The 21183-nt window shown below is 48.3% G+C and overlaps 1 protein-coding gene across 1 annotated transcript in view; it reads right to left on the reverse strand.

The window, feature by feature from the left end:
• LOC106893741 (wiskott-Aldrich syndrome protein family member 2-like) overlaps positions 1–21183 on the reverse strand; it is a 42266-nt gene that overhangs the window by 12995 nt on the left and 8088 nt on the right. The window contains 5 exon segments of the mRNA XM_014951939.1: positions 42–172; positions 1333–1450; positions 2581–2734; positions 3265–3399; positions 8972–9125. Coding sequence (XP_014807425.1) covers positions 42–172; positions 1333–1450; positions 2581–2734; positions 3265–3399; positions 8972–9101 — 668 coding nt within the window. The 5' untranslated portion in view covers positions 9102–9125.

Here is a 21183-nt window from a genome sequence, read left to right on the forward strand (position 1 = left end):
CCCCTACCAGGGAGCCCAGAGGAGCCCCCAGACTTGCTTACCCAGCAGGACCGTGTTTGTCCTTTGACTCGACAAATTCTTGTCCCATTTTCAGCTTCTCCCACTCTTCTTTCCGGGTCTTGATTTTCCGCGGATTCACGTTTCCTCGGTTCGGATTCTCCTTTTTCTCTTTCTAAAAGGAGGAGGAGTCAAAGAGAAGCCTTATTTTGCTTTAAACTCACCGGGAATAAGGAGGGATAGGACAGCCCTGTAGTAGTTTCAAGATGATACACTCTCAAAGAGGGGCAGGTTTTTTAATTTGAAAGCTCCAAAAATCTCCCGTACGAAGAAGCTGGAGCACAGATAGTATCAAAAAATAACCAAACAGACAGAAAACATCAGATTTCCCCAGATGTGATGCCATCGTTACTCCCTGGCACGACCACCTCGAAGGCAGAGTGGAAGTTCAGGTCCCACATGGATTCAGTTTTTAGGCTCTGTGTCACAACTGCCACAGCTCACCATCACCTGGGTGGCGTTAAGAGCTTTGGGTGTGCAATCTGGACACTTGCCCACAAAGAAGGAGGCTTTGAGAACGAGAACAAGCCTCATTCTCTGTATTCTGACACGCCCCAAAATCTCTCCTTTGTCATTTTGATTGAAAAATTATGACGGGGTTTGATATTTAATACTCCTCCAGTTGCTCAAAAGCTAAATAAAGTATTCTCAAACCCAATCTTTTACAGTGGAAGTTCTGGTGTTGGTAAACACGAGTCCAAACCCCCCAGGGAACCAAACCAGGCACTCTACCTGGCATTTTCAGCTTAAATGGTTTTGTTAAGCCCCCCCGCTTGCCCCTAATTCAACGTTAGGGCCTGATTTCGCACACTCCTGGAGGGATATTTTCTTCTTTTTTTTTTTTTATTCTTCCACAGTAGAATTTATGACAGCCCTCACCACTCGGCGGTGGCGGGGCAGAGGGATTTGCAGTGCTTCAACACTGAACAGACCCCCGTGCACCATCAGAGGTGCAGAAAGAGACTCCAGCACAACTTTCTCCCCCGCTGACTGCACCAGCCCTATGTTTGAGGACTACAAATTAAGCCATTATAACCACACCAAGACAGTGGCATTTGGAAAAACAGATTAAGGGTATCTTTGTTTTCTTTTTTTTAATTAACAAGGATGAGAGTAAGCCAGATAAAAACTTCAGTGAATTGATCCCTAAAGAATTTAAGAGAGCAAACCTGAAATTCAGATAGCAACTTTGGAGTCCAATAATCACCAACACTTCCCACCTCCTATTCTTCCCCGAAATGCCTCTCTGTTGGCAGAGATCTCCCATTTCCTCACCCTGTGTTTCCTCTTCTCTTTCATAATATCCTTGGTGTCCTGAAGCATTTTCTCTTTCCAAAGGTCAAAGAAATAGGAAGGATCTGTGTAGAATTTAAGCGCCTCTTTGCCATCATCCCTAGAACAGGGAGGGGGGGGAAAAAAAAAACACACAAACAAGGACCAAGTCAGGCATTTGTTCAAAGCCCAAAGAAAACACGAGGCACAGCCCCAGATGACAGTTTAAAAAGTCTGCAGTGAGAAGGTCAAACATGCTGCTCTCGCCTCTGTCCTTCATTTTCTAACAGGCAATGGACCCACGGCCTCCCTGGTCCTGCCTCCCATCCCTTCTACCCTCACGAATCCTCCATTTCTCAGCATCTGAAGAGCTCAACTGCTCCCAACGATCACCAAGAGAGAAGCAGGTCTCTCACTTCGACTCCCACTTGTTTGTGTTGTATTTTTGGCGTGGAAAAAAAAAAAACCAAAAAAAAAAACCACAAACCCTTCTCCAACCCAGGAACCCTAAATCAGACCAAGCGGCGTCCTTGAAACTCCTGAGTGAGCACACACACACACACACACACACACACTCTCCTCCTACTTTGCAGTGCAGCCGCGTCTGGCAGAAGACAGCTGCCTCCAGCTATCTGTAATTACTTTTTACCTGTTCAAAAGATATTTATGGATGTGGGCTAAGTCCCTGTATCCTGACCCCCTTTTTTACTTCTACTACCAACAAGATGAAATCAGAGAGGGACCGCTCAAGAGAACCCGTTCCCCAGCCCCATCTAGGTGACATGGGATGTCTCAGAGCGGGCACAGAAGGCCACAAAAAGCATCTCCAGATCTCCAGGAGTCTGCTGCACCCACCTGGGCCAGAGCCATTTACAGATGTAGGCTCTGCAGTTTGCACTGCGGCTTTCTGGAAAGGAGCCACAGGGCTAGAGAGAAACACAAGAAAAATGCATCATCTGCACAACACCTCGCCTGTTTATGCGGTGCCAAGCCAAGCCTTGCCCCAAGGCACTCACAAAAGCGACAGCAGGTAACCAAATCTATAATTTTCTAGCTACGCTCATTTGTACAGCCCCAAAAGCCAAGTTTCACATAATCCAGAAGATGGGAGATTTCCTGGTGGATCTCGGTTTAGCAACACCATTCCCCATTGGAAATGGCTACTTGAATACAGCATGGGCTAGGAAATGACCTCGTCAGCAGGTTGGGAGGAAAAGGGAACAAGGGGCCAAGAAGGTGTCGTGTCCGTACCTGTACGGTGAGAGGATGTTGAGAGGTGGAGGAGTATTGCAGGTCCTGTAGGTTTCAAGGACAGGCACGGGGAGAGATTCTCTGTCAAAGAGCTTCTGGTCCTGAGTAGTGGAGCTTTTGAAGGCCTTCCTGGTGTTAATGCCTTGCAGGGAGACTGTTAAGAAAGAGGAGAGAGCAAGTGAAGAACAGCTTGACCCAGGCCAACGACACTGAAGATCAAGTAGCAAACATCTGATTTCAGTTGGGAGTTCTTGGTGCGCTTCGCACTTCTTAAGGTCAGGTTCCTTTTCCCACAGATCCCCTGGGAAACCCCCCAAATCTCAGATCCCACCGTGCCAAGATCTGCTGCTGTAGAGACACATCCCTCCGGAGAGTTGCCGATGCGGTTTCAAACCCCTGCGACCAAGACTCCAGAGCACATCGCTATCAAACTGCCAAAAAGCCAGTTTCCACGGGGAGACTTACTAAGGAGCAAATCTAGACTCGGCCAGAAAGACTATCTACACGAGCAGCATGGTTTTTTTTTTTTAGAAGGGGAGGAAACAGTCCCTCTTAGTCCAAGAGAAGACGTTCCAACGCCCATCGCAGCATCACGCTCGTTTTATGGCCCTGAACCAACCCCAATGACTCAAGGAGAACCTTTGCCATTGCTTGGTCTGCAAGGACCACGCTCCACTCCATTACCTTCTTCCTCTTTGGGATCCAGCTGAGTGACTTTGACTTGCAAGCGGTCAACTCTCTCGACTAGAACGCTCACCCGAGAGGCAAAGGTGTTGGCTTGAGTAAACAACTCTCCAAAGATGTCTTCTGCAAATTTACCTGCAATATTAAAGTGTCCACATTACCCTCGTGAGCCACATCAGACCACATCCAGTCTCCCAGCTCGTTTTCTTGAAGAAAGAAAGAATGAACCAACTCATGTTTTGGGTTTTCTTTTTTTAAAATTTTTTCTGGGTTGAGTTTAACATCCAGGAAGAAAATGCTCTGTTCCACCAAAACCTGACAGTTCCAAGGGATTTTCAAGCAATGAAGGAAAAAAAAAAAAAGAAAAAAAAAGAGACATACTTTCAAGTCATTACTAAAGTAAGGAAATGAAGAGGGCCAACAACACTCTACTGGTCTGAATGTGCACGGGTCTGTAGGTCCTTTAAGATTCTCTGCTGCTCTGTTTATTAGACAAGCAAATACAGTTAGATTTTTATTGCTCTGGAGAATCTCAAAGGCTCCCAGTCTCCAGCAGGCCTGCCTCCAGGGGAACTGGCACATATTTACAAGCTCAAAGTACTCTGGAACTGGAGAGCAGACCCAGTCCTTGATCCTAAAGCCTGAGCTCTAACCACAGAGGAAAGCACTGACCCTTTTGTTCCTTCAGGTGGCAGTGTCTGAAAAATTGATGCGTTCACGTTTCTTCTAAATCAAAACCAAAGGGAAACTTCTCAAAGGAGGGATATTCTCTCTCTAACAGCTGGGATTGCCCAGTGGGCTGCAACAACAAATATCAGCCCTCGTTTGGACTGCGAGAGCACCCAGGGGGTTGGATGAGGAGCTGGCTCCACCACTTTCAACCCAAATGAAAAGATGTCTCCTTGTCCTTCAGAGTTTACAAACCCACGCGTGCAACAGGAGTTGGCCACAGGTGGACAGAGATGGGAAGACTAGAGGAAAACCCAAGAACTTTCAATAAGTGCTGTTTTTTTGTTCTCCTCTAAGGCATAGAATCATAGAATCATAGAATTGCCCAGGCCAGAAGGGACCTCCAAAGGCCATCTAGTCCGACCCCCCCGCAGTCAGCAGGGACACCCCCAACTAGACCAGGTTGCCCAGGGCCTCGTCGAGCCTCTCCTTGAATATCTCCAGGGATGGGGCCTCAACCACCTCCCTGGGCAACCTGTTCCAGTGCTCCACCACCCTCACAGTGAAGAACCCTCTCCTCATCTCCAGTCTAAATCTGTTCCCCTCCAGCTTGAAGCCATTGCCCCTCGTCCTGTCACTGCAGGCCTTTCTAAACAGGTTCTCCCCAGCCTTCCTGTAGCCCCCTCAGGTACTGGAAGGCTGCTATTAGGTCTCCCCGGAGCCTCCTCTTCTCCAGGCTGAACAACCCCAGCTCCCTCAGCCTGTCCTCGGAGCAGAGGTGCTCCATCCCCCTGATCATCCTCGTGGCCCTCCTCTGGACCCTCTCCATCAGGTCCATGTCCTTCTTCTATTGAGGGCTCCAGACCTGCACACAATACTCCAGGTGAGGTCTCACCAGAGCAGAGTAAAGTGGCAGAATCTTGGGCATAACCCAAGAAAGGGAGACTGAACCAAGTCAAGGACAATGCTGAGGAAGAGGAGTTGGCACCAACAGCAGACACCGGCCTATGGAGTTCCCCCTGATGGGAAACATTCCCATCCCCGGCTGTTGAGTACGAGGCTGCTCCCAATAAAGCAGTCTGGTTTTGAAGCTCATCATCATATGGTCAACAGTTTGTTCTGGAATCTGTTACTCCTCAAGATCCTCTCCGACATTCAGGAAAAGGATAACCAGTTGGAAGCCTGACTTTAACAGCAATTTGGGGGGAAAAAAAAAAATAATATAATAATCTGGTTGTCTGCAGCGAGTCACGTCAGAAAGACAAGCGCCTCTTCCACAAGGCAAGGCGAGGGCATTCCCCAAAGCCCAGCTGCACAAAGATTTTCAGCTCTAAACTGGTGTATCAGCTACTTGTGCAGGCTCCCGGGCAGTTCTCTTTCCACTGCCAAGCACGGGGAACCAGCCAGGTTAAAAATCAACCTCCTCCACCCCCCCTTTTTGGTGGCAACGTCAGCTTGAAGTGTTTAGAGAAGGCAAATGCTGGACGTTAACTTCAACTGACCTCCCTCCTTCCACTCTCCTACACAATGCAGGCTCCACGCACGCTCCATTAACAAGCCCAACCAGCTTTTCTCAAACTCTGGAGAAGGATTTTTTTTCTGGAAACCTAAGGGCCAGTTAACTCTTGCTACAGCCAGGTCTCATGCAGCCCCCTCCCCGTTCAACATCAGCACAAGGCTCTCATTTGACCAAAGAGAGCAGGCGTTTATCTGGGGGATAATTTGACACCCCCCAGCAACAGTTTAAAAAAAAAAAAAAAGTTGTAATTTGGTGTCTACTTCAATAAGAACTGAAAATAATTTCTGAATTTCACAAGGAACTGCAAGAAGAAAAAGAATAAAGAGAAAAAAAGAGTAAAGGAAAAAGAATAAAGGTTTTGGTTTGCAATGCTTAGTGGTATGTGTCAAGCATAAAACAACATATAAACAGCATTTTATGTAGCAGCCTTGACCCTGGAGGGAGAAGGGATGGTCTGTATTCCCTTGGTTAACTTCAACTGACCTCCCTCCTTCCACTCTCCTACACAATGCAGGCTCCACGCACGCTCCATTAACAAGCCCAACCAGCTTTTCTCAAACTCTGGAGAAGGATTTTTTTTCTGGAAACCTAAGGGCCAGTTAACTCTTGCTACAGCCAGGTCTCATGCAGCTCCCTCCCCGTTCAACATCAGACTCTCATTTGACCAAAGAGAGCAGGCGTTTATCTGGGGGATAATTTGACACCCCCCAGCAACAGTTTAAAAAAAAAAAAAAAGTTGTAATTTGGTGTCTACTTCAATAAGAACTGAAAATAATTTCTGAATTTCACAAGGAACTGCAAGAAGAAAAAGAATAAAGAGAAAAAAAGAGTAAAGGAAAAAGAATAAAGGTTTTGGTTTGCAATGCTTAGTGGTATGTGTCAAGCATAAAACAACATATAAACAGCATTTTATGTAGCAGCCTTGACCCTGGAGGGAGAAGGGATGGTCTGTATTCCCTTGGCTGTGTTAAGTGCACGGATATAGAGTTATCATCCAGCATCTCACACATCGTTCTGTGCTTCACATACACCTCTGGATGGGGTAAGGCAGAGATTAATTTTTTGGTTTAGTTACTTTGACTGCAAAAGTGCAGCTCACAATCAGAATTATCTTTGTCATGCACTGGCAGGAAGACAGACGGCGTGATTTAATAGGTCTCTCCATCTTTAGCTTGTGGATTCTGTAAAGTCACACGGAACCGCGCAGTCGACTTCCACAAAGTGCTACCAGCTGTGATAGTAACGAAGGGTAAACTCACTGGAATATGAAAGTTTGACAAGATTTATGTTTGCATCTTTGTAAAGAGACTGTGGTGCACTAGGCATGGCTGATTATTCACTTGACAGGGCTGTCACAGCCTACTGAACCTGCTTTACGTTCCTGTAATATTCAACGTACGAGGAAGGAGAGTGTTTCTTTTTTAGAAGGAAAAGAGAGAACGAGAGGGGAGAGGGGGGCAGGAGTTTGGTCACTTGGGTGCGAGCGTTCTGTAAGCAGTTAAGGCTAAATATTGCTTCATTTAAAATCCTGCTGACCCCGGGGAAGCGGGGGAAGAGCCAGTGCTCAGCATTTCCTCCCCACCTGCCTCGCTCCCCTTACGGAGACAAGCACGAAGTGGCAGGAAGAGCCACCTCTCCTGAGTTTTCCCTCCAGCGTTTCACTGAATTTCACTGAATTTTTAGAGTTGGAAGGGACCATAGAGATCATCCAGTCCAACTCCCCTGCTGAAGCAGGATTGCCTTAGAGCTTGTCAGAGTATGTTACTCAGGAGCATCCAGGTGGGTCTTGAAAATCTCCAAGGAAGGGGACTCCACACCCTCCCTGGGCAGCCTGTTCCAGGGCTCTGTCACCCTCACTGTGAAGACATGTTACTCACGATTGCATCCAGGTGGGTCTTGAAAATCTCCAAGGAAGGGGACTCCACACCCTCCCTGGGCAGCCTGTTCCAGGGCTCTGTCACCCTCACTGTGAAGAAGTTTCTCCTCATATTTGAGTGGAACCTCTTCTGTTCCAACTTGTGCCCGTTGCCCCTCGTCCTCTCACTGGGAACCACTGAAAAGAGTCTGGCTCCCTCCTCCTTCAACCCTCCCTTGAGATCAATGCCTACAAGTATCTCTTTTCAGTTCTCCTGGAGGAACCTGCCATGGGTTCCACACCACACACCTCCCTCCCCACACCCCGAGCCAGGCTCCCAGGGAACCTTCCCCATAAAGAAACCGGGGCTGCAATTTGGCTTCCAGCTCTTCACCCCGCTCCGAGGAGGTAGAAACAAGAGAAGCTGGGAAGAGCTGAGCTGCACAAAGAAGGTCTAAACCTGAAGGATCTCGCCAGGGCTCCATCACACTAACCCACTGCGTGACTTTGGGCTGGGATTAGCTTTCTCCGCAGCTGAGATTTGCGCAGCTTTACTGCCTTCTTCCTCATCATTTCACATGCACGAGATGGATTTTTTGCTCACACTCCACAACCATCTTGGCTACCAGAGCTAACAAATGAACGACGAGGGCCAGTTGAACGCGAGCGGAGAGCCTGGCCTTGCCCGTGCAGTGACATTTCTACAACAACCCAACAGAATGCGACGCCGACTGGCAGCGAACGCGGGCCCAGATTTTAGCAACAGCCACGGTTTTCACTGCTGGAAAGGGACTGCACCCAAACTTTCCTTGCCACATTGGCCACGGAAGACAAGGGGCTTGCTCTGCAGAGCAGGCAGAAGCTCTTGCAGCCGCCATGGAGAAGCTAAACAATCTTATTAATTTGATTATCAAAGTCTTCCTTCAAGGGCAGAGGTGGCTAATCAGAATCCAGAGCGTTTCAACAGACTATGGAGTCATCCCGGAGAGACCACAATTAACTCTTCGCTTCTCCTGTGGCACGTAGGCCCACGTTTTCCCCCCCTGGCCTTGACAAGGCTACTGGTCAGCCCACTGGAGAGCTGAGCTAAGCATCGCCTCGGCTCGTGCTGCCGTTGGAGCGAGCGGCCCCAAACCCTCAATACTCCAGAGGCAACTCCTGGCTCAGCCTGGGGACTTTGGGTCTTGGAAGGCACCAAACAGCAGGGGCAACCAGGCTGCTTCTGCGTGTGCGCTTTAATTATCTTTCATTAAAAATAAGGCTACTGACACGGTGTAGATTCAACACAGTCAAGCTCCATTTAGTAGCGCGTGCAATTACAGGCACATTCCCTGACACAAGATCCCGGCTGCTGGAAGAGCCTCCCATTTTACAAGCCTGACTTGTGCTCCATCCTTCCATCTGCAGTTTCGCTGCAGCCTCTCTCACACACACACACACACACACACACACTCACACACACCCCCTTCCCCATTTTCTCTTCGATGGCAAGGCAGTGGGACCGGAGCTGTGAAATTAGCATCAGATTTCTTTAGGAAAACATTTTAGCATTACCCAGGGAAGGCAGATGGGGGAGAAATAGGAACACGAGAGTAGAAAGAGGAGCTAAATAAAGAGCACTAGCGACTCCTGAGGGCAACGCGCAGGCTCGCCGTGGTACTCACTCAGGCTGCCCAGCTGTCGAATGACATTTGCCAGGGTGATGTTGGTCATGCATTCCAGCTCGCTCCGAACGCTAGGCAACGTCTGACGGCACAGGTGCCTTGGCTCAATGTTCCTCGTTACTAACGGCATGGTGGACCTGCTTCAGGCACTGTTCTGAAAGATGAAAAACAACCCAAAAAAGAAACAGGAAAAGGATTACTCAACCGCAAATTCCAGGCACACCAGAGCCATGGTGTTCGTTTTTCCTGCTCTCAAATGGCTTTATTTATAAGCCTTCTTTCCCGCCCCATCAGAAATAAAGATCCTGCTGTTCTGTGACTTGTGGTGACAGCGAAGCCCCGCCAGCTCAGGTAGGGAGGCAGAGATGGAAAACTACACATCTTCGCCCACACGCAAGGTGCTGCTGGCGCTACCGCAGCCGTTGTTCCCTTCCTCCCCATCCGCCGCCTCCGAGCAGTCTCCTTCCTCCCTCCCTCCCTCCCTCTCCCTCGTACAAGCTCTTCTGGAGAAATATTTTAAACCCCCAATCGATAGTTTTTTGCTTAAACTGAGAGGATGTTAAAAAAAAAAACACCCTGCTGTTCTGTGACTTGTGGTGACAGCGAAGCCCCGCCAGCTCAGGTAGGGAGGCAGAGATGGAAAACTACACATCTTCGCCCACACGCAAGGTGCTGCTGGCGCTACCGCAGCCGTTGTTCCCTTCCTCCCCATCCGCCGCCTCCGAGCAGTCTCCTTCCTCCCTCCCTCCCTCCCTCCCTCTCCCTCGTACAAGCTCTTCTGGAGAAATATTTTAAACCCCCAATCGATAGTTTTTTGCTTAAACTGAGAGGATGTTAAAAAAAAAAACACCCCAAACAAGAGCTAATTCCAACCAAAGGGTGAGCGGTGCCTTTCTCCTGGAACAAGAGAGACGGACGGGGCTCTCCTGAAACAACAGGAAGGGCTTGCAGCTGACCAGGAAACTTTCTGGTGCCTGTTCCTTATCCTGCAGGCTGCACCCCTCTTCCCTCGGGAAATCCCCCGGGGCCCAGGTTTACACTGGACCATTGTTTTCCTGCTCCAGCAGTTTTGAACCGTTGAGGGAGCTCTAATCAGGATGCGGGGCCAGAGCGCGCTCAGAAAGAAGTCAAGATTTATTGTACCAGAGTCAGGACAAACTTCCAGTCCGGTCTTTTTTTAAAAAAAATAAAATAAAAAAAATAAAAAGAAGAAAACATAAGTGTCCGGAAGTTATGCTTTGGACAGAAAACGCTTTTATGTGCGGGTCAGTGCCTTGAACTAACAAAAAAAAATCTCTTTTTCTAACAGGCTGAAACATTGAAGCAACAAACAGCTTCGTCTCAGATCGTCCATCTCCAAGAGAGAGGAAGGAACGGGAAACAGCTCGAAGGAGGAGCACAATACACGCCTGAAATCCTCTAAGACTAAGTGAAAGCAAATACATTCCCAAGTTCTTGATTAATTTAGAAGGGGAAAGAATCACTTTTCTAGGTCAGCTGAGGAAGAACCCCAGAGCAGAGCCAGCTCCCATGTGAGAGGCACGCTGAGCTGTTCGGCCCCGGGTGTAAAAATAAAACAGGAAGCAAACAGCTTGGGGAACATGGCTTCCTGTCACCAACAGCAAAAACCCAAGAACCATAAAAAATCAGCTGTTTGCTCTTGACTTTGAGCCACCCTTTGATAGTCTCTGTGGCAGCTGGCAGCTTATCTTTGAGGTCCAGGAGTCCTTCCTGGATGCTTTTCTATCAGGGTGTTAAGAGGAAGAAGTGGGCATTATCCCCTCCTAATTACCTCACAAGCCAGATTTTTGAATTGCTCAAATTTGACCCATTAAGGCAGAGGAGTTCAAGAGCCGCAGCAACACCGGGCACACGCACGTTTCCCAGACCAGCAGATGGAGGTTGCCATTTTGCAACTCCCCTTTATCACGAGGGAATTTCTCCTCCTCCTCCCTGCGTCCCCAAAAACCAGCCACCTTCTAGAAAGAGGGGAACGAGATCCACCTCCAAATAAATAAAAGCAGAAACTCTCCGAGGGCTGAAGCCCGGGTTGTTCTTCTCCACATCCAAGCTCTGCAGCAGCCATCAGTAACCACCGGGATATTTAAAGAGCAGGATGAACTCGGGGAGGACCCTGACCTTCTAAAATACCCCGAATTTTATCGATTACAGCCCAAGCCCTACAATCTTTTGTCAGCTTTAGTGCTTTTACGCCAGACAAACTTTCCCAGCTCCCCCCGGTAGGACTGCAGTCTGCACCGAGCTCTCATAAACAAGGCAGCATTTGCAGGCTGCTGGCATCGAGCTTCCCCCCCTCCTCTTCCTCCTTGTGTCCCCCAGGGCTCGGTTGGGGAGGGGGGGGACACAACCATGGGGGTATTGATAGATCAGGGGATGGCCACCCCATCACCCAGCCCGGCTGGAAACCTTCCAAGGTGCAGGACAGACGGAAGGAAAACAGCAAGAGGAAAAAAAATAAGCCTGGAAGGGGATGAGATGTGAGCATGCATGTATATAGACACAAAAACCCAACCCCAAAACAAGCTAAAATGATAGGTAGGCTGGGTCAGATAGTCACAGGTAGCACTGATCTCTGCAAGCGCGGGCAAAACAGGGCAGAAAATGGATTTTAGGGATATTCAGTGCCCCAAATACCCTCAAATAAACAAAGGCTAAAAAGACGTTGTTTGTATACAGCCCCCCTGAAAGCGTTTGCCTTCAAAGCGTGTTTTGAAACTAGAAGCAAAGAGTAGTGGTGAAAGTTAATAATATATATATTTTTTTTTTTAAGAAAAATACCAATGGTACAGCACACGTACGTTAGGAATTTGCAGCGGTGCAAGACAGCAGTGCTGAGGGCTAAGAAAAACACTCCCTTTATAGCCCAGCTCATCCTGCCAGCCACCCCCAGCCTCCCAGCACAGCCTGCCACACTCTGCTGCAGGATCCAGACTTTCACCCTCCTAATGGCTCCGACAGCCCTTCCTCCCTCTCTTCTTCCCCGTGCCCTGCTGCTGATCTGAACATCCAGAGAGCAGCAGCCAAACTGGAAGAAGGGACAAACCCCGTGGAGCTGCAGAAAAGAGGGAGGACAGGATGGGTTGTGGACAACCCACCCTTCCAGCCGCCTCTGGGATAAGAGGCATTTTAAAGCAAAATTTCCTCTCCTCTGGGCGGAAACACGGGGGAGCTTGAAGGTTTCTGGTGTTTTTGTAGGGCGGAGGCAGGCAGATAGGAAATCTGGGACCTACAACCTGAGGTCGATGCCAAAAAAGCCATCGGTGTCCCCACAAGAAGGCACTTTGCTGCCAGACCTCGGTTTTCCCCGCCAGTCTGCGGGAGGGCAGCTCTGGAGATAACAGCTAATGGGCTCCTGTAAAACCTTCATGCCTCATGAGTAGGTGGGACAAAGATTAATGGTCTGGATTGGAAAATAAGCGGTGTATTTCCAAAGCAGCAGTCAGGAGGGGCAGGAAAAAAAAAAATCAAGTGTGGAGAAGGGACGAGGTGTGAGAGCAAAGGGAGAAGGAGGAAGCAAAACACCAGAGACAGCACAAGGGGGGGGGGGCAGGGGAGAAACACAGTAAATGAAACAAGGAAGGGACAGATTTAAAAAAAAAAAGCTTTCCAGGAGGTTTTTGCTTTTATTCTGTAAGAGAGTCATTAAGAAACCGATTGACAGAGTGCTAGCAGCAAGGGCCATCCAGAACTGCTTTACTTTCAGTGGTCAGGGCATGACAACGCAGCAGTTTTCCACCCCAGCTCCCCAGCCTGGTCATCGGGCATTAGTCACTGTCACCCAACTACCGCCCGCCATCTATTATAACTAAATCCTCCCATTCAGAAGCAAGTTAAAATGAATTGCGAGGCCAAAACGCCTTATCTCGCCGGCGAAGATAAGCATTTCCACTTACTTATTAATGGTGAAGATTAGATTTGGTTTAGCACTAGGGTTTGGGGGTGCACAGGGTGGTTTTAAGAAGCAAGAAGGGCGCAGAGGACCTGCCCCGATCCCGCTGTAACGGGAGAAAAGAGGGAGGACGTTAAAAGTAAAAGGAAAGTGCTTCTACGAAACAGAAAACTGCAACAGATTTCTAATGAATATGCAAAAAAAAAGGAGAGAGGCAGCAAATTGAAACCCAGCACGAGCTGAGCGAGGAGAGGAGTGATCTTTGCTGGTGGCGGAGCACCGCTGGTTGGGAGAGCCGTGAGGAAAGGGGCCAACGCCGAAACCGCTCCTGTGCCAAATCCACACACGCTGCTGCATCCATCCACGTTCAGAATTCCTCAGCCTCCCAACCACCGTGCTTCACACCTTCTTAAAAACAAGAAGTCAGGGCTTTTCTTAAGGTAACAAATGTTATTTTTTATTTTTTTTTTCCTCTCTTGAGTCAGAACCTTCCTACCTGCTCAGGGCAAGCATTTCCTCTGAAGGTTCCAAGTCAAGGCTTGAAAAAAAAAAGAAGGCTCCAAGCCTTGTTATGCCGGCGGTGACTAAAAGCCAAACCATCCCAAAAGCCCAGCTTTGCCCCATAGCTTTTCCCCCCGCCCCCTTGCCTCCCTGCAGCTGTAATGCTGCCCCACCTCCAGCCGGGCATTGCCAGAATTCCTCATAATTTCCCTTTTCCCAAAATGCTTACGCACGCGGTGCCGAGCCCTGGCCCGCTCCACAGCCCCGTGTCGGCCCAAGAACAAAGTTTGCTGAGCACGACAAAAAGCCCTGGAAGCTGAACTCACCACTCCTACATTCCTACCCATCTTCCAGCCCACAACTGGCACCTCGGTTTCTAGGATTCACCGGGCATTTTGCTCCCCATCATCCTTCTCCATCTTGGGATTTCTCACTGCACACACGGGTGGTCTCGGGCGCCTCGAATTTCTCCGTGAAAGCAGGATCTGGGTGAAGTGGTTCTTCTCATGGCTTCCAACATCCCGCTCCCTCCACGCCAAGCTCTCACCTCAAATGCCTCGGTTCACCGGTTTTTAGGTGGATTCTGACTTTGGCAATTATTTCTGTAAATACTCTCGGGGCACTGAGGAACAAGTGTGGCGCAACCCAGGCCCGTAAAGGGGGAAAAAAAAATAATCCAACAAACCCACTTTGCAATTTTTCCCTTTTCAAATCCAGCCTTTTGAGTGAAGCACGAGGGAAATTGAAGCAGAACGTGCCGCCCTGAGATTTCTTATCAGCAAGTCATGGCCCGCTCTCCCCACGAGCTCCGCCGTAGCAGAACGCTCAGGAATCCCAGTTCTGGATTAGGATCAAGCCCAATTGGTTTGTTTCAAACAAGAACCGCCAGTCCTATAAACCCCTTGCACAAAGCTGCATCTTATCGACTATTTTTAATAAATAGGGCTGGCACGGTAAAATTGGAGGATTGTTAGGGACAATAAAGGAGACAGGCTTTGATTACAAGTATTGAGAAGCAAGGCAGGGCCATTTTAGGATGGAGTAGTTGCTTTCCAACGCCGAGTTCTGTCAACTGAAAACAGCAACTCGGAGCAAATACTCCTTAACAAGCAGTTTGGAGCGGAGCAGAAAAGAGCACTGCACAGCAAGAGAGGAACCTGCCTCTTTTTTTTTTCTTTTTTTTTAGTATTATTATTATTTTTGTAGAGCAGGCAGAAGAATTCTTCCCAAGGCTTCCAACCTGACATCCTGCTCCCTCCACAACAAGCTCTCACCTCAAATGCCTCGGTTCACCGGTTTTTAGGTGGATTCTGACTTTGGCAATTATTTCTGCAAATACTCTCGGGGCACTGAGGAACAAGTGTGGCGCAACCCAGGCCCGTAAAGGGGGAAAAAAAAATAATCCAACAAACCCACTTTGCAATTTTTCCCTTTTCAAATCCAGCCTTTTGAGTGAAGCACGAGGGAAATTGAAGCAGAACGTGCCGCCCTGAGATTTCTTATCAGCAAGTCATGGCCCGCTCTCCCCACGAGCTCCGCCGTAGCAGAACGCTCAGGAATCCCAGTTCTGGATTAGGATCAAGCCCAATTGGTTTGTTTCAAACAAGAACCGCCAGTCCTATAAACCCCTTGCACAAAGCTGGGGTTCTTCTCATGGCTTCCAACATCCCGCTCCCTCCACGCCAAGCTCTCACCTCAAATGCCTCGGTTCACCGGTTTTTAGGTGGATTCTGACTTTGGCAATTATTTCTGTAAATACTCTCGGGGCACTGAGGAACAAGTGTGGCGCAACCCAGGCCCGTAAAGGGGGAAAAAAAAATAATCCAACAAACCCACTTTGCAATTTTTCCCTTTTCAAATCCAGCCTTTTGAGTGAAGCACGAGGGAAATTGAAGCAGAACGTGCCGCCCTGAGATTTCTTATCAGCAAGTCATGGCCCGCTCTCCCCACGAGCTCCGCCGTAGCAGAACGCTCAGGAATCCCAGTTCTGGATTAGGATCAAGCCCAATTGGTTTGTTTCAAACAAGAACCGCCAGTCCTATAAACCCCTTGCACAAAGCTGGGTCTTATTGACTATTTTTAATAAATAGGGCTGGGCACGGTAAAATTGGAAGATTGTTAGGAACAATAAAGGAGACAGGCTTTGATTACAAGTATTGAGAAGCAAGGCAGGGCCATTTTAGGATGGAGTAGTTGCTTTCCAACGCCGAGTTCTGTCAACTGAAAACAGCAACTCGGAGCAAATACTCCTTAACAAGCAGTTTGGAGCGGAGCAGAAAAGAGCACTGCACAGCAAGAGAGGAACCTGCCTCTTTTTTTTTTCTTTTTTTTTAGTATTATTATTATTTTTGTAGAGCAGGCAGAAGATAGCAGAGTCGACCCCACGGTGCAGAGGAGAAGGCAGGCAGGACTACAAGGTGAGACAGGCGGCCGCGACGCACACAAAGAGCTGTAAATAACAGGCGAGTTGGAGGGAGAGATCTGGCAAAGGTTCTTCTCCCTGGTATTTGACCAGTTAGCATAGCATTACTGGGAGTCACCTGGGTAATTCCCCACTCAATGTGACACACAACCTCTTAGATCAGGGACCATCTGCAAATAAATCTGGACCCCAGCAGTGCTATCATCTGTCATGGTGTCTGGTGTAGCACAAAGCACCTAAGGAGGACGAGAGAACATTTTTGGGGATGGGGAGGGAAATGAGGCTTGATTTTTTCGAGTCCATCAGGGTGACCAATCACCCTGCCCTCAGCAGGGCTTAAAAAAAAAAAAAAATCCTCTGCCTGGACACAAACAAGCAGCACAGCCAAGGAGCCCAAGCCTTCAGCTAAGCGCCTTGGAGAGCAGCCTTTAGGAGGACCCATCGGGGGATTAGACACACCAGCAGGTTTGGGAATGAGGGAGGAAGGAGATAATCAGATCTGAAATTCCCATCAGTATGAAATGAGACTTAACTCAGTAGCTTGCCAACGCAGACTGACTGTTCTTTCTAATGTCTGTGACAACTCTGCTTCAAATTTCAAGCTTCTCTCAGCAGTAACTACTCCCCCATGTAGCTGTAATGGCCAGAAAGAGACCGGCTTTTATGTAACCCCAAAAGACTAGCAGAAAGGGAAGCAGCAGCCACACACGCACACACGGAGAACTGAGAAAAAAAAAAAAAGGAAAAAAAAAGAGAAAAAATTCAGCAGAAGGCTCTGCTGAGTGCTCAGGGCTATATCCAAGCTCACAATGCAGCCACAGAGAAGTGGGATGCAGCAATCAGGAATGCTACAGTTCCCCACTCGGAGAGAGACCTAGCAATCAGTGCTGCATCCGAGCAATAGGGAGTGAAATTATAGAGCAAACTGCCATGTGATGCCACAAACTACTCCATCCCGCCAGCTGTAACAAGTATTCATTCCCAAAAAACGCGTCACAGGCTCATCTGTCATTAACAGCCCAGCCTGCCAGCAGCTGAGCAGGAGTCAGCAGTGAAGGGCAGCTGCAGGGCTGTTTCCTTTCACAGTGGTCTATTCTCCCCCCCAAAAAAACCACAGGGGAGGGAGAAAAAAAAAAAACAACCCTGCCATGGGGGAAAAACGTTGCCCACCATCTCTTACCAGCAGCTAAGATGGAAAGCTCAGGCTGCGTTTTCACCCACAAAAGCTTTCCTGAAGCAGGATCTACTGAAAGCACGGGGCCTTTGGGAAAACATAGTTAGCAAAATGCAAAAAAACCCAACAAAAAACGCCCCAAAAAACATACATAACCCCTCTGTATATTAAGAATCCACTTCACTCATCAACTCGGGAACTTCACAGATAGGATCTGCCGGTGTTTGTTACGAAAGAGGTGTTTGGGTAATAGTGTGGGGTAAGAGCATTTCCACAGCCACGTCCCGACACGGGGAAGCCTCAGCCCCGCTCTGGCAGAAAAAAGGAGCATTGTACAGAGCCACCGAGTCCTTGAGACAACAAACACCCAGCCCGCTCAGCTCCCAGAGTCAAAAAATATACTCCTTTCCCCCCCCCTCCTCCCCTTTTCCCTCCCTTCTTTTCCCCTCTCCAGTCTGCTGGCTCTGAAAAATGCAAAAGAGGCTCAGAAAGCCATTTTCTGCGTTTTTTGGTGGTGGTTGATTTTTTTTTTTTGTCTGGCTCACACATTATCGTCATCATTTACTGCCCTCAAGGGGATTGCACAGGTGTGACTGAAAATTTGGCTCTCCCTTGCAAACTTTTGTTATCAGCTTTGCGGAAGATGATCTCGCTGGAATAAATGCCAACCTGCTCTCCTGGAGAGGGACTCGCTGGAAGCTGCTGGCAGAAACCAAGCTGGGGGTGGAAGGATGGGGGTGTCACTAAACGGGGAACATACAGATCCTCTGAGCTTCTGTTGGGAGTGCAAACACAGCCAGCAGTTTGACCTAGACTTTGGGGTTTTTTGTTTTTTTTTTTAATTCCTAAAAAACACACCGTCGCCCTAATTAATGTTTCCATTTCTTTAGCTGAAAAACAAGTTAAACAAAGAGGGTCACCTGGTGTTCCTATCGATGCCTGAAGAGGATATAGGCAGAACAAATGCATTTAAGTACAACTCTAGAAGAGATGTGACAAGAGAAAGGCAGTTTAGCTCAATTAAAGAGAGCTGTCACAGGGATTTGATTCGCAGAATACAGAACTATTGATTAAACAGGAATTAAAGCTCCGAAACAGAAAGGTTTCAAGGTCTTTGCCGTGAGGATGTACATCAGGAGAGAGGCAGCACCAGAGGAGCTCTGGCTTCGTTGCTTCCTAGGAAACAGGAGCAGCAAAGGAGCAAAATCCTTTCTGTTCCACCTGGGGATGGTTTTGGCAAGGATATGAGGTGAGTGACAACAGGGTGGTGTCACAAGCTTTAATCAACAGGTAGCTTGGGCGTATTCAAATAGAGAAAACCCACCATAGGTTCTCAAATATTTTAGGAATATGCAGGGAAAAGCCTGGTCAATGGGCAGGTTTCAGTCCATGGGCAGAAGGTCTCCAACACCACCTGGTCCAAGCCCTAACCGTTGTCCCAAGTCAATGAGACTATTCAAGGAATCAGCCCCAACCTGTCCCAGGAGGTGGGTCCCCTGAGCAGTAAGAACCACCGGGGGTTAGCGGTCATAGCAACCCAAGAGAGAGATGTCTACTAAAAGGGGATTGCCACTTTGTCCCCAAAACCAGTCCTTAAAGGTCAAGGTTGATGAGCTTTCATTGGCAAAGTCATTGTTTGTTTCTATCCCAACCCAGGCAAAATGAGCTCTGGATGAATTTCACTGAATTTCACTGAATTTTTAGAGTTGGAAGGGACCATAGAGATCATCTAGTCCAACTCCCCTGCTAAAGCAGGACCACCCAGAGCTTGTCAGAGCATGTTACTCAGGAGCATCCAGGTGGGTCTTGAAAATCTCCAAAGAAGGGTAGGTTCAGGCTGGATATTAGGAAATTTTTTTTCACTGAAAGGGTTCTCAGGCATTGGAATGGGCTGCCCAGGGAGGTGGTTGAGGCACCATCCCTGGAGGTGTTCAAAAGATGGGTTGATGAAGTGCTGGGAGGTATGGTTTAGTGATGGTGTTGCTCCTTGTTTGTTGTGTGGGTGTCTATTTTTGTCAAAGTCAGGTTGACGGTTGGACAAGATGATCTTTAAGGTCCCTTCCAACCTAGAAGATTCTGTGATTCTGTGAAGGGGACTCCACACCCTCCCTGGGCAGCCTGTTCCAGGGCTCTGCCACCCTCACCGTGAAAAAGTTCTTCCTCATATTCAAGTGGAACCCTTTATGTTCCAACATGATGATGAAAATCCTAAGATTTCGTTTTCCAAGCCTCAACATCTGTAATTGGATTCACCACCACCATTGGATCCACCACAAAGGTCTTGCCTAGAAGAGATGCACAGCATTGGATTCACCACAAAGGTCTTGCCTAGAAGAGATGCAATTTAGGTGGCAACCCAAGTAGCGTGGTCCTCAAGAGCTTCACCAGGAGGTAGCAGAGGGACCGAGCCTGGGGCTGTGGGGCTCCTGGGCAGAACCCAACAACAGCCCAACTTCTGCTAAAGCAACCGCCGCTGAATCGCTCGTTGCCGGGCTGAATTACTGCTAATGAGGAAAGTGTGTTTTCTTCCTCTCCCTCACACCAGCCTCCTCCAGGGAGAGGGAAGGCTCGCGCCCGTTAGCGCTCACAAAGCCCTGGGTGCAGAGCCCAACTCTCACAATACAGCAGCACATTCTCATTCTAGGGCAGCGCTGGGTAATTAATACGGAAAGAGAGGGTGTGGTTTCTCTTCTAAAAAGCCTTATTCCTGAAGCCTGAACGTATTTGAACCTTCCTTTTCAGCAGATAAACTCTGTCTCATTTGCAGCTAAGCTCAGCCTCCCCTCCTTTAACACACACTAAACTATTTTGATTAATGAAAAGAGTAAGGAACAAACCAGTTCCAAGTGTTTTCTATACAGCTCAACTGCTCTTTCAGTTTCCACTCACGCCTAGATAATTATATCACAGCTCCGAGTGCCCCCACCCTTCTGCTCCACTTGGGGAATGCTGGAAAGATAAGTCTTTTCTTAATTATTAAATGTAAATAGCTCATTAAATATAATCCAATTACTTTAATTGTAAGAAAAAGGAAGTAATTACAATATGTACATGTATTCTTGCCTGAACAGTTTTAATATCTTAAATGAATCTTTGCAACATTAATATTTTAAGTTAACCTTTGACACGAGGGGAAAAAAATAAAGAAGACACCGACTCCCTGATATTCTCCAGAAGTGTTATATCTGCTGGGATTTGTGTCACAAAAAAACCAAGAGAACAGCCTTGAGCATCTAAATTAAAATGCTTTATGAACAACGTCTTTATAATAAAGTCAAAATAACACATGGGTTTTCTAGTGCAGAGGGGAGAAAAAAAAATTAAAAAAAAAAGAGATACACATAGAATCATAGAATGGTCTAGGTTGGAAGAGACCCTTGGGATCATCGAGTCCAACCATCTCCCCTACTCTACAAAGTCCTCCCCTACACCATGTCCCTCAGCACTGCATCTAAACGGCCCTTAAACACAGCCAGGGATGGGGACTCCACCCCCTCCCTGGGCAGCCTGTTCCAATGCCCGACCACTCTTTGGGTGAAAATTAAGCCCCTGAATATGCTTTTTGGAACTCAGGAGTCAAGCAAGATGGGTACTACCGTGAGCTCAGGAGAACAGGCAGGTCCCCACCCCACCAGGACCAAAAGCCACCACGTCACTGGGGTTTTCCAGGCAGTTCTCCTTCCCCACGCCTACGGTTTATCCTGTCCAAGGCTGGGAAGAGGAACCAGGGCTGGGAGAGGAGGATCCTGCCCCATGTCTGGCATTACCCAGTTCTTCCCTAGGAGTGCCCAGTGAGGTGACCCCCACAGGAACATCCAATCTGGTTTTTTGTGTGTGTACACGAGCCATCTGTGCAACGGACGGGCCCCGCGCACGATCCCGGGCTGCCTTTTGGGATTTGCAGGCAGAGCTGCAGGAAGCTGGGAGCAGCAGTTTCTTCTGGTTTTGCTCAACGGCGTGACAATCCTTGGACTCACTTTCTCCAACCCCACAGCCAGCAGGACCCAACAACCTTCCAGGCAGACTTCAGCAAGGCCCCACTGCTTCAATCCTCTCCCTCCTCCCCAGCCTGACAGAGCAGGGTCTAATTTCAGTTTGGATGCGGTGACAGATGCCTGTGTAATCTCCTTGGGACAGTCAGGAAAAATAGTCTTTTTAAGCTGTAGTTGTTTCCATTTTGCATGTTCTGAGCCCAGCAGTGATCT

Source organism: Calidris pugnax, unplaced genomic scaffold (assembly GCF_001431845.1).
Source record: "Calidris pugnax isolate Ruff unplaced genomic scaffold, ASM143184v1 scaffold230, whole genome shotgun sequence".
Taxonomy (NCBI): Eukaryota; Metazoa; Chordata; class Aves; order Charadriiformes; family Scolopacidae; genus Calidris; species Calidris pugnax.